Consider the following 12,008-nt stretch of genomic DNA (forward strand, 5'->3'; position numbering starts at 1 on the left):
ACTTTTCAGGAGGCTTTCCCAGCATGGGTCAAACCTCACCTTGTCCCAGGAAGTAATGCCGAATAAGGAACTGTATAGAAACTGGCATAAAGAACTATATAGGAACTGGCATACAGAAGGAACCTAATGGCTTCTGCTGCATCACAGTCCACTTAATGTTTCTGTGAAAGGAAGCCAACTCCTGAAAGGCCTTTAAACAGCCTATAAGCTAGCCAGCTGTTTACAACAGAACAACACATGCTTTTACTAAAAAATATTTTTAATCGTTCAAAAACATTTCCAGCCACAAGGGAAAAGCCCAAAGAATTATTCACCTGCTAGGAAAAGGGTTAACACTAAGTTTTTAATAGTTGTGATCCCATAACCACTAAAGTATACCACAGCCAGGGACTTCACAGCATGGAAAATCTCGTTACTTTTATTTCTGCTCTAAGAAACCCCCTTGTTACTTCCCAGTGACCTGGGAAATAAGTCTCCTTTGCTGGAGAGCTGAGAAAGGTGACCCTTACAAGTAGCACTCATGGTGTTCTAGCCCAATGTGGGCAGCAGCACGTGGGTTGAGTTTCTGTTTTCTTAAACTTCCTCCACTTCTTTCAGGGTGTGCTCCAGGATAGTGTCTTGTCCCTGGAACTTAAAATAGCCCCGAAACAACTTTTTCTGAAGCAGCAGGGGAAACCAATAGATATCATCTGCCCACATGTGATTGAATGGCACTTCATCCAGCTGAAACCACTGTGGGCGCATTTCTGGTGGGAGAAAACAAAAGAACATTGCATGAGACTTTCTCTTGGGTTTTTTGCTGCCTGGATTTTGAACATCTGTCAAGAGCAGCTTCCCTCTACAGTCTAGCTGCCTCCCTTCTCAAAGGGATTTTGGCATGACTAGTTCCTCATTTCTTAAGAGCAATACTGTCTCAGAAGAGAATGCACATCCATACTTCCTTTCCCTCTGCTAGCTACCTACCATCACTTTCTGTTGGCTCTCCATGAAAATGATCTGCTCGGAAAATGTGAACTTCCATGAGTTCAGAATTGCCTACAAATTCAAATGTGATCTGACCCATCTTCTGCAAGGTGTCCACAGTCAGTCCGCTCTCTTCCAGGAGCTCCCTGCACAAGAAATGGACTTCTTTACATGAAAGCAAGCGGTGGGAGAACAAAAAAGCAGTCATTGGCTTTACTTGCACATCTAAAACACTTCAGTGAACCAAAGATGAGAAAGCTGCACCTGTAAAACAGAGCAATGCACAGCAGAGTTCTGGCTTCCACCAAACTATGAGACTACTTATACCAGAGTGGAGCCATGTCAGACTGGCTCGTGTTATTTCAAGCTCCTACAGCCTGGTAGGAAAATAGTCTGTGTTGGAAGGGGAACATTCAGGAAAATGGATTGTTTAGTGTAATTTACACTCCTTGCAACATGATGATCTTTCCTGAGATTAGTTAGAAGCGTGTGAACACTCATAGGACTGTAGCTGGATGTGGCTCAAGAGCTCTGAGATACACTTCATGCAGACAGGCAAAAGGCTTTGCCAGCTTCAAGCTAAAGCTTTTAGGATTGTGGGGAAGCAGGTTATATATACTAGAACATCTGTACTTGCTACAAAATCAACTACTTCTGAGGCTAACTGAAGCTTATTTAAATACCACTACACACTACATAACATGATCTGCATACAGAACGTTAGGAATACCGTCTCCCATTCAAATGCCATATAAAACCCAAAGCAATTGTGTAAACTCTCCATTACTGCTTCTTGGAAGTACATTTAGCATAACGAGAGGCTAGAAGGCAAGACTTTTAAGAGCACTTTGAGAGACTCGCCAGACAGCTCTTTTACATGCATCACCCATGCATAGCTACTCGAAGCACATTCAATTGCTTGCTCTGTTTATGCCACACACTTAGGGCTGCTTTTATTTTTACCTGCCTCTAACAGAATTGGTGCAGCTTGAAGTTAGTCATGGTTTTTCTAATATACAAAAATGAGGAATACTTTGAAACAGTGTATCTTCACTTAAGGTTAATAATTAATGTAGTTGTGTATTTGGCAGTAACTTAACAGTTTTAAAGTGTAATGGAAATTATCTTTAAGGCTCCAGCTTTCTTTGGCATCAATTTCATGGATCCTATCCTTCAAAATTATATATTCCAACTTAATGTCTTAGGTAATTTTAGTTTATCTGCCTGAGAAAATATCTAAAATAGAGGCAGTTTTCCAGCAACAAATCTTAAAGCCTCATTTTACAGGCTGTGATAATTGAACAACAAAGCTCAACACTGCTGTGATTCTCCAAACAATTTATCTGTCAGCTCTTTGGGTCTGTATATAGTAAGTGGAAACATTACAGGTAGCAAACTGGAAATAACTAGCTAAATACTCCCAGCAGAAAATGTGCCACTGAGGAGCCATGGGTGCCCAGGTGCTCAAGGGAATGCGGGGTACCTAGTTGAGTATAGAAATCTTACGATACAGGAAACTTTTGTTCATGTTTCACGTTAATATTTAACTCTCTGTGCTGTGAGGAGGCTTCACACCTTATGCCACTGCAAGCCCAACTGAGGCAGTGCAACAGGGATTGGGTTTCTAACTCCAGGCTAGCATGGATAAATATGCGCCGAGGAAATCAAATGCTAAATTAATCAAATCATTTGATTTATACCATAGTCAGTGGCAATGTCAGCCTAGCAAATGGAGGCCTGATTTAAGTAACAAAACCGATCTCCCTCCCTTTACTCGGAGATGATGAATTACACAAAAAAGCTTCATGTATGTCAAGGCCACGCACTGCTGGGTGCACATCTGCATAGAGGACCCTTCTGTCTCCTGGATCAGCTCACCACAGAGCCCAGGCAGTTGCACTGGCACAGCTGAGGAGACGGTTCAGAGCAAAAGTTGTTAGGTAGCTGTTGAGCTCACCAACACTGAACTTCCTGCAGGTGCGAGGGCAATTTTGGGCATATAAAAGTAAGGAGGTGGTAAAGTGTAGCTTTGTATTGGCAACATTCAGTAAAGAATGAGGTACCTAATTTTTAGAGGAGTTTAGCAATTCAGCTGCAAACTGCTATTTGATTTTAATGACTAGACAGAAAAAAGTTCAACAAATCAGTACTTAAAAGCTTAAAAAAAAAAATGGTACTGTGCGTCTGTACTGATGGAATTTAATTCCTTAACTCAGCTTAAAAATGCTGCCATGCAGTCAAATAATAAATTTCTACAGTGCCTTTCAGGGACCCCTAAGACTTTCTACTACCCTGTCACTACATTTTTATGCAGTACTAAAAATGCTACTGGAGGGTAGCATCTGTTCAACAGCTTCAAAATTTAAACAATAAGCAGTACACTGGCACAAGCTGTAATTCTGCTATGTGGCCACCACTGCCCACCACTAGCAGACCAAGTTTCAGTTTAGATCAGAGTCCAAGAGACAAGGGAGCACGCTCGGTAATTTCCAGTTACTCATAGACCGGACGACAGTTAAAGATTTGTAGGTGACAGGCAACGGGGAGCAATCTCGTTGCTTTGGACACGTGGACCTCTTTGGACACCCCCACCTCCTGCAAAGCGAGTGATTTTCTCTGTTCAGAGATGGCTCATGACTGTGCTTGTGGGTAACACAGTGGTTATGAGGGCGTTATTGATCAGCCGAGCCGTTGTAACTCCACCTGCGGCCCACCACAAACGGTCTAACACCTCTACAGCCCACCCTGTGCCCCGGTACCTGCCTCTTCCCAGGGCACCGGCCGAGCCGGGCCAGGCCTCACCTGCGAGCAGCCTCCTCGATGCTCTCCCCTGGCTGCACCTTCCCCCCGAAGCCGTTCCACAGCCCAGCTCCAAACCCGCGCTTCTTCATGCCCAGGAGGACGCGGGGCGGCTGCACCACCAGGACGAGGGTGAAGAGCCTGGACGTGTACATGGCTCCTGGGAGACAGACGACGAGGGCATGCTGCGCCAAGGGCTCCCGGCACCCCTCAGAGGGGAGGCCAGGCTGCTCCTCCGGCCCAGGGGGGCAGACAGCCCCTCACCCCCCAAACACCCAGCAGCTTCTCCCAAAATACCCGGTCCCACCATCTCCAGCCCAAACCCTTGGTCCCCCAGTGCCTCTCCCCATGTGTACTTCTCCAGCACTCCCCACTGACCCTTGCTCTCCTGCTCCCCCAGTACCCCCTCCCCAAGTCCTTGTCCCCCCAGAGCCCCCTCCCCCAGCGGATCCCCCGCAACCCTTCCCCGAATCCTTAACACCCCCCCCACCCCCAGCGCCAGGCTCCCCGGTCCCTGTCCCCCGAGCACCTCTGTCCCAAACACCCGTCTTTCCCGCCCACCGCTGCGTTGCCCCCTCAGACGCTGCCTGGCCTGGCCTGGCCCGGCCCGGCTCTTCCCGCGCCGCCGCCGCCGCTCCCGGCCCGCCCCCGGCACCGCCCCGCGGTAGCTGTGAGGGGAGGCGGGCCGGGGCAGCCGCCATGGCGTGGCGGGAAGGCGCCGCTGCCGCTGCTAGGGGCAGGTGCGTGGCGGGGCCGCTGAAGAGAGTTCGGCACCGGCCCGGGTCCTGCCCTGACGCGGGGGGTGCTGGGGTGTCCCCGGGGAGGCGCTGGGTTAGCCCCTCGGAACGGGCGTTTTGGTTTTGTCGGCACTGGAGCGGGGGTTAGTTACCGGGGAAGTGCCGGGAGCAGCGGCCGCGGCTGTCAGTATGCTCCGCCCGGAGAGCTGAAGGATCCTCCAGGGCAGCCCTCCTTCTGAGGGGCTGAGGAGGAGCGTGCGGGCCGGGAGGCCATACCTCTCCCCTCTCACGGAGGCCGGCAGCCCCTCTGTGGCAGCCCCGGGCCTTGGTGGGGTCAGTCTGCCATGTTGTGTCCCGCGCAGGCACCGGAGCAGAGGCGAGGAGCTGCCCGGGTGTGGGGCCCGCCTTCCCCGCTTCGCTCAGGGGTGACCTGCGAGGCCTCCATCCAAAATACATCCCTTTTCATTGAGGTTGGACCAGATAACTAAAGGTGCCAAGGAATCTCAACTTTGGAGGCTTTTTGTGAATCTGGTGATAAATGGGCGGAGCTGTAGTTGAGGTTAGAATTAATTGCTATAGAGACTTATGAAATATATAGTGATTATGCTCTAATTTATTAGCTCACCTGTCTTCCCGGGCAGCTGTTGGCATTTCGTTAGCAAATGTTTCCACACCACAGTGGGGATTCTGAAGAAAACTGGAACTGAGCACTGGTGGCTGGAGCGGCACTTCAGGGATCCCTTTGTCAAGGCATCAAAGCAGCAGCATTACCGTTGCCGAAGTGCCTTCAAATTACTGGAGATCGATGACAAGCTTCATATTCTTCGTCCAGGACTTTATGTTCTTGACTGTGGCGCGGCGCCTGGTGCTTGGAGCCAGGTTGCTGTAGAGAGGGTCAACGCCTTAGGTACTGGTAAGTGCACTTTTTTGGCAGGCAAGATGGGGATGATATCTTGAAGCACGTGAGAAAACTCAGTTGTGGTGGTGGCGGTGTGGGGAAGGGACGTGGGTACTGGCAAATGCCAGAGTCAATGATAGAAGCGTGAAGGTGTGTGCCTATGTGACGGTGGAAATCTTCTTATGGTCTGGAGAAATCATATTTGTAAGATAAAAACTTACCATGAAGTTCATAACAAAGTGTTGTGATTGTCTGTGTTGTGGGGAGGAGCCCTTCATCCAGTTCTGAAATTTGCGTAGCCTCTAGCAGGTAACTTGGCTTTTCTATATTTTTATTTCCCTTCTTGAAAAATGGTAGTAACTGCTACGTACGGCTTATGTTTTTTAAGCCATTAGTATTTACAAGATAAGGTGTTATCATCTGGTACTATTGTCCAGGATGGCTGGACTGTCAGCCTTGAAAGAACAGGAGCAAACCAAGAAAAATACCCTTTGCTTATCCAAAGTAACTGAGTTTTTATGTCTTGAATGGATTAGCTTATAGCAAACCGTCCATCCAGATGCACGCAGCAAACTGTCTAAGGACAAGATGACCAGACATGGCAGGTGATATATTTTTTGTTTATTGACTGGCACGGAGCTGATGCATATGCAGATTGTTTGCAGCCATTATGAGTGTTCAGTGTGTTGTTCATTCTTGTAACCTAGATCCTGCTGTCCCCACCGGCTTTGTCCTTGGCGTTGACCTCCTGCGGATTTCTCCTCTGGAAGGAGCGGTCTTCCTGTCGGAGGCTGACATTGCAGACCCAAGCACACTGAGGACGATTCAGAGTCTGCTTCCTGCGGAGAAGGTGGATGTTATCTTGAGCGACATGGCACCTAATGCAACAGGTATTAAAGAACTGGATCATCAGAAGTTGATCAATCTATGTTTAGGTCTTCTGAATATGTCCCAAAGTATTTTAAAGCCAAAAGGAACGATGCTGTGTAAATTCTGGGATGGACACGAGTCCCATCTTCTGCAAAACAGACTGAAGGAGCAGTTCCATGACGTGAGAACTATAAAGCCTCGGGCCAGCCGGAAGGACTCTGCTGAATCTTATTATTTGGCAAGACTGTACAAAGGGAAATGAAAGCTGAGAACTGCAGATTGTCTAACAAGTGGTCGGACATTGATTGGAAATCTGATTTTGGTGTGTGTTTAAAAAAAATCCCACCACTGAGACCCTGGGAAAATCCGCCACAATTATTATGAAGCTCATCATGCTTTTCAAATACAAAAATAAACCAGGGTGGTGTCCTGAGTTTATCCAGTAATTATACAAGCAGAGACATCCAATCTAGCTTCTCACCTGTGGAGAAAGCGGTTGGGAATGGAAGGAATAATTTGAAAGGCAATCTCTGAGGCTGCAGTAATGGAAATGAAAATAAAACAGTGATTATATGAGTTTTTAATGCGTGCTTGAAAATCATTGCACTACTGATGTCATATATGAGACTAACCGTAAAGGCGGCTGTCAGAATGAGAGGGGAGCAAGGGGAGCTTGAGCCAATTTATTGCCTCTTCATCTTTCTTAAAAGCTGGTGCAATTTATTAGCACATGTAAAAATAGATAACATTTTCGTGCCTGTCAGGATCTGCATCATCACGTACGATCTGTAGCGCAGCCACTCAGGATATATGACTCTGGCTCGGGAATATTTAGCCTGATGGCTCTGCCGCATTTTCTAAAGACATGGGTTATATTTAGAAATTGCTACTTCATGGTACTTGTAAATCCAGTAAATGACAGTGGGGCAGGGTCATCACTATGAGAAGATAATTTCCCCTGTGTTTTCAGTAACATGTTGTATTTGACTAATGATGTTTCTGAGGCGAAGTGTCAAGATGTTCCTTGGACAGGGAGAATTACCGATTGAGGTGCTGGAATTCTGTCTGTAAAAATAAATTTAGCCACTGCCTTATCTGGAAGTGACAATTTTACATTAAATAGCACTTTTATCAGGCCGACTGTGGCATGAGCTATAAGAGGGGCTGGTAGCCCCGTCTGTCTTCAAGACTTCCGAATCTTTCTCATTATAAACACCGTGATGGGATTGCCAACACATTTATCAAACTTCACCTGCTTTGAAACCTCCTGATCTGGATCTCTGGGCTGAACAGTGCGCATGAAAGCGTTAGCCCAGCAGCCTAAACAGCGGAGCTGCGTGTTGCTTTCTATATCTTTGGGAAGGAAAAAAAATATGATGTCAGCGCGCTCTTTGGGAAACTTTACTACCTGTGGTTCGCAACAGGAACCAGAGTGAGCGAGGCTACGCATGTGGGCTACTGCAGTGGGGCCAGACGGCTCTGCCCGTGCAGCAGGGTGGCAGCGCTGTCCCTGGGGCGGGGGACAGGCCGGATTTGGGGGGTGGGTTGCCGGGGGGGAGGCTGAGCTCGGAGCGCTTTCGCACCGAGGAGGGGCATTACGGTACGGCGCGGAGGCCGCGGCGGGACTGCGCGCCTACTCCCGGCCTTACGGCGGCTCGGCCGCTGTTATCGCGAGAGCTGGGCGCGAGTTCCCGTGAGATCTCGACGCCGGGGCGAGGAGGGAGATCCAAGCGGGGCGCGCGCCGCCGCCCGCGGCGGGTGAGTGAGTGAGGGCGGGCAGGAGCGTGTGAGGGCGGGCGGGGAGGGAAGGACGGGGGAGGCCGCCGGCTCCGCTCGGCTTGGCCCGGCCCGGCCCGGCCTGCCGCTCCCGCCGCTTGGACGTCGCGCCTGGCCGAGCCCGGCGGCGCGGGAGCGGGGAAGGGAGGCTATGCCGTGCCCCCGTTTCTCCCACCCTCGGGCGGCCGCTCGCCGCCCCTGAGGCGGGGCAGGGCTGTGGGCGCTGCCGGGGCCCCGTTCCCCCTCTGCGCCCCCGGGGGGGTCCGTGAGGGCGAACCCCCCGCGGCGCCCAGGGCGGCCCGGCTGCGGGGAGCAGCTCAGGGCGGCCACTGTCGGGGGTTTGCCGCGGGGCTGTGAGGGCAGGGGTCCCTTGGTCCCCTACAAGGGTGCCTTTGCCGAAGGCTTCTCTGCAGCGAGGAGGTGGGGACGTGTGTGCCTTAATTTTTAGTGCTGTTCTTGGTTTCAGAACAGGCTTGCTGGAGCCCAGTTAACTGTTGGTAGTGGCCTCTATCAGATTTATTTGCATGTGGTACCGAAGTACTTATTTCAAATAAACGTTTTTATTTGGGGTTTGGCTGATCCGTGGCCTGTGTGGTTCTACTATGTCTCCTCTTTGTGATGACAGAAACCCAAAGAATCACTGGTGTGTTCCTCTGAGCGTGCACAAGCCTGAAAGCTAGCACCAAGTCTGTGTCTCTGGTACAAACCTATGTCAATGTTGTGGGTTGCCTTTCCTGGTCCTGAACCTTCTTTTATGCTTCTGGGACTTTGTGGGGTGTGCAGTCACTAGAGAGACTCACCTAAGGCTTCCTTAAGTCTCCTGGGAGCACCTTGCATGCTTCTCTGAACTGCAGGCTTCATTTGTTTTTGGCCTTTTTAGTACCCGTCCAAATTTGAAGGAAGAATTGCAAAAAAACTTGTCTGTGAACGAGGAGACACAATTTTACTTAGGGAGGTGATCTGTGAACTTGGGAAGTCTTGTTGTGGGAAGTTAGATTCCAAAGTGCTTTTTGGAAACCAGAATCAAGTTGTGTAGAGAGTAAGGTTTGCTGCCAACATGGAGTTAGTTTTCCCACCCCCATCAGCCTCAAATGTTTGGAGTAAGAGTAATGAGTTCTGTTTGTTAGCGTCATGTGCTATAGATCTTAGTGTCCTACAATGTTAACTTACATCCTATAATCTACCTTGATTATATAGGAAAGGAAAACTCAATTTTGTATAACTTATGACAGCTCCTATTTGTATGCTTGTGGGCTGAGATTCAGGGGAGAATGTATTTAAATAAAAGCAAACCATTTCAGGTAGAAAGCTCAGGGAAGAGCAAACTCTGTTGCATCAGTTTCTTGTTTCAGAGACCTACTACTCCAGCCTTGGTTGGATAGTGTTTTCTGGTTCAAGTTGATCCCATGGGTCACTAGCAGATTAAGTTTTGTACCCTGTAAATTGGAAGACCTTGCATTTAATGTTTCCTCAGGGCAGTGTTGTATCTCTTTTTAGCAAAGCAGCCGGTATGCCGTGGGTTGCTCTGAATGTTTTGCTGATGACTTTCTGTGTATTTCCAGAGCCATGGAGGACTTGGAAGATAATACCACTGTCTTCTCCACCCTGAGATCCCTCAACAACTTTATTTCACAGCGCATGGAGGGAGTGTCTGCACTGGCTACACCAGGATCCTCTCAAAGCTCCTTGCAGATTCAATACCAGCAGAGGGTGCAGGTGAGGTCTCTTCAACTTGGTGATGCCTGCAGTATCACTTCAATGTGCTTGTAGACTCCTTTTGATTCCAGGAAACAGGATTGATTTCATTAAGATCTGACCATTCTTTCTAAATTTGATATTCGTGCAAGCTCAATAATGGGAGCTTGCTTTTGGTGAACATTCTAGAATCTTTAATTTTTTTTTAAAGTGTCAGACATTTATTTCTGTTTTGTAAAAGTTTAAGAAAGGTCCTTTGAATTTTTTCCGTGCTTGTTATATCTGTATACCAACTCAGGAAATTAAATTGTAAGTTGTTTTCATATTGCTGAACAAAGGAGCTTTATATCTGTTAATATTTTTCTGGTACGTCATTTGTTACCTTTTTTTACAATCTTAAAGTTTCTGTGCCTGGACACATAGAGGAGACTCACATTGTGCTATGGCTTTGATGTGCTAACCAGTTGTGCTTTCTTGTCCCCTTCTGTTCGTATCCACATGGGGGTTTTTTACTTTTACCTGTAAGCTGCCTTATGCTCATAAAGTATGGAGTAAGTTGACATCTTGGATCATGAGGACTGTTTATTAGGCTGTAAGAAAGTTTCTATATTCTGTATCTTGATATACTTTCTATTTCAGTCTCTAAGTATAAAACAAGCTTTGCATTTGGAATAATGACAAATTTATGCATTTTCTGTCTGGGGTACATGTCTGGTTACAGAGGTGGTTAGAGGAGGCTCTCTCTGGTTAGAGAGTCTTCATTAGTTATGTGTTGAATGTACATTGCTTAGATGTTTAATCTATTAATATTGTCTGTGCTGGAAGGTAATTTGAAAAAAAGAAGTGTAATGTTGTAGCAGGTAGTAGAAAAACATGTTATTTTGCTCAGCAGTTAAATTTCATGGGAAGCACAATCTATGCTTCTTGGCTAGCTGCTGTTACTTTTATGAGGCTTGGGGAGTTCATAATTAACCTTTTTTTTAGAAAGAGAAGTACAGTTTGTCAGAGTATTTCTAGAGATTGAGTGAAAAATTCTGAATGAAGAACTTGAAATTCACTTCTTTCCAACTAACCTTGATTTGATGTGGGTGTGTTGTTGAACTCTTGGTTTCCTCATCTGCAGCTGGTGTGAGAAGACAAGTACCATAAATATGGTGGTAGTTTCCTTGTAATTTGTAAAATGGCGTACAAGTGTCAGCTGAGTAGTGCAGGGTAGGAGATAATGATATTATTGCAGTGCTGTTAATGGTGCATAATGTCCCTTTTCACCCATGAACTGGCCAGTTGGAAGAACAAGCTGGGCAGATCCACTCCAAATCCCAGCTCCTGCAGGTGGAACGAGAGAAGATGCAGATGGAGCTTAGCCACAAACGAGCTCGCATTGAGCTAGAGAAGGCAGCCAATACCAATGCCAGAAACTATGAGGTAAGTATGACAGCTGCAGATATCACAGGTCTAAATGAGAACATACATAGTGCATCTGTGTTGGTGTTTTAATTTGGATCAGGGATGTGCTCTTGACTTCTCATGTGCTGTGCTTTGGTTTGCAGTGGTGTGTCTCAATGCGTATAGTTGACTTTTTTGGATGAAACTAAAGTGAAAGATGCAGTCCAGGACCAAGCCCAGTGTTCTCCAGCTGCTAAGGGACACTGTATTCAGAGCAAGACTTCAGCGAGTCCATAGTAAATAAATGCTCCTGGAATGCATTGACTGCGTTTGCATTTACTACAAATGTGGTGGTGGTCTGGGTGTCAAGTTCCCAGCACCAACTGTTTTGCTCTACAGATCCCCTCACAGTACATTGCACTAACTCGCTAATGTACACAATAGTGTGAATGTCAAAACCTTGTTTGGTTGACAAACTGATGATCTCATCACTATATACTGTTAGTTTAGCATTGAAGTCATGAGTAGCAATAACAAAAGGGATTTGTTATTTGTTTCTCCCAGAAGTATTTAAGCATTTTTTTCCCCAGATGAATTTAAACTTCTACTGGCACAATTGCAAGCATTTAGTGTGTGTGACTGTAATTAATTGGAATGACAGCAGTGCCAACTGTGCACTGTCACACAAGAGAGCTTGCACTGATAAAACAGTGAGCCTCACTCAGGGACTAATAGCTTTTATTGCTTTCTGGTTTTATGCCTATATATGTTTGCTTAAATACGTTACTGAAATAAGTAGTAGATCTGTGGGTTTTGTAGGATAGTAAAGGTCATGTATGCAGCTGATGATTTAAAAAGAAATCTTTAAAAATTGATAAGCATAT

At 47.0% G+C, this 12,008-nt stretch overlaps 3 protein-coding genes across 7 annotated transcripts in view; 2 read left to right on the forward strand and 1 right to left on the reverse strand.

Moving 5' to 3' along the window:
* Nucleotides 1-241: 241 nt before the first annotated feature.
* On the reverse strand, nucleotides 242-8,114 carry NUDT1 (nudix hydrolase 1). Of its 4 annotated transcripts, XM_054842399.1 has the most exons (5): nucleotides 8,107-8,114; nucleotides 4,292-4,365; nucleotides 3,766-3,922; nucleotides 964-1,109; nucleotides 242-746 (listed from the first exon to the last, which is right to left on the reverse strand). In XM_054842399.1, exons 3-5 carry the CDS (start codon nucleotides 3,915-3,917, stop codon nucleotides 574-576), a joined length of 471 nt encoding a protein of 156 aa, XP_054698374.1. In that variant the 5' UTR covers nucleotides 3,918-3,922; nucleotides 4,292-4,365; nucleotides 8,107-8,114; the 3' UTR covers nucleotides 242-573. The 4 variants fall into 4 exon arrangements, with proteins under 4 accessions (XP_054698374.1, XP_054698375.1, XP_054698373.1 ...); XM_054842400.1 differs by lacking the exon at nucleotides 8,107-8,114 and having other exon boundaries at nucleotides 4,324-4,420; XM_054842398.1 differs by lacking the exon at nucleotides 8,107-8,114 and having other exon boundaries at nucleotides 4,292-4,397.
* Nucleotides 4,431-6,843, forward strand: MRM2 (mitochondrial rRNA methyltransferase 2). The gene is made up of 3 exons (XM_054842396.1): nucleotides 4,431-4,502; nucleotides 5,120-5,412; nucleotides 6,105-6,843. Exons 1-3 carry the CDS (start codon nucleotides 4,462-4,464, stop codon nucleotides 6,527-6,529), a joined length of 759 nt encoding a protein of 252 aa, XP_054698371.1. The 5' UTR covers nucleotides 4,431-4,461; the 3' UTR covers nucleotides 6,530-6,843.
* Nucleotides 7,956-12,008, forward strand: part of MAD1L1 (mitotic arrest deficient 1 like 1) — a 372,656-nt gene continuing 368,603 nt past the window's right edge. Inside the window, exons 1-3 of one of the 2 annotated variants that reach the window (XM_054842372.1) lie at nucleotides 7,956-8,025; nucleotides 9,606-9,759; nucleotides 11,023-11,163. In XM_054842372.1, the coding sequence (XP_054698347.1) occupies nucleotides 9,610-9,759; nucleotides 11,023-11,163 (291 nt within the window). In that variant the 5' untranslated portion in view covers nucleotides 7,956-8,025; nucleotides 9,606-9,609. Of the gene's footprint in view, nucleotides 8,030-9,605; nucleotides 9,760-11,022; nucleotides 11,164-12,008 lie in introns of both variants that reach the window. The other variant, XM_054842373.1, reaches the window with a different exon arrangement.

Source organism: Grus americana, chromosome 15 (genome assembly GCF_028858705.1).
Source record: "Grus americana isolate bGruAme1 chromosome 15, bGruAme1.mat, whole genome shotgun sequence".
NCBI classification, from domain to species: domain Eukaryota; kingdom Metazoa; phylum Chordata; class Aves; order Gruiformes; family Gruidae; genus Grus; species Grus americana.

Bases quoted from the DNA above. Each gene is read 5' to 3' on its own strand.
- NUDT1 (XM_054842399.1), bottom strand. From the start codon at position 3,917: ATGTACACGTCCAGGCTCTTCACCCTCGTCCTGGTGGTGCAGCCGCCC. The intron at 1,110-3,765 runs GTGAGGCCTGGC...TTTCTTGTGCAG, and splicing joins ATCGAGGAGGCTGCTCGCAG to GGAGCTCCTGGAAGAGAGCG. The intron at 747-963 runs GTAGGTAGCTAG...TTCTCCCACCAG, and splicing joins AGAGCCAACAGAAAGTGATG to AAATGCGCCCACAGTGGTTT.
- MRM2 (XM_054842396.1), top strand. From the start codon at position 4,462: ATGGCGTGGCGGGAAGGCGCCGCTGCCGCTGCTAGGGGCAG. The intron at 4,503-5,119 runs GTGCGTGGCGGG...CTAATTTATTAG, and splicing joins GCTGCCGCTGCTAGGGGCAG to CTCACCTGTCTTCCCGGGCA. The intron at 5,413-6,104 runs GTAAGTGCACTT...CTTGTAACCTAG, and splicing joins GGTCAACGCCTTAGGTACTG to ATCCTGCTGTCCCCACCGGC.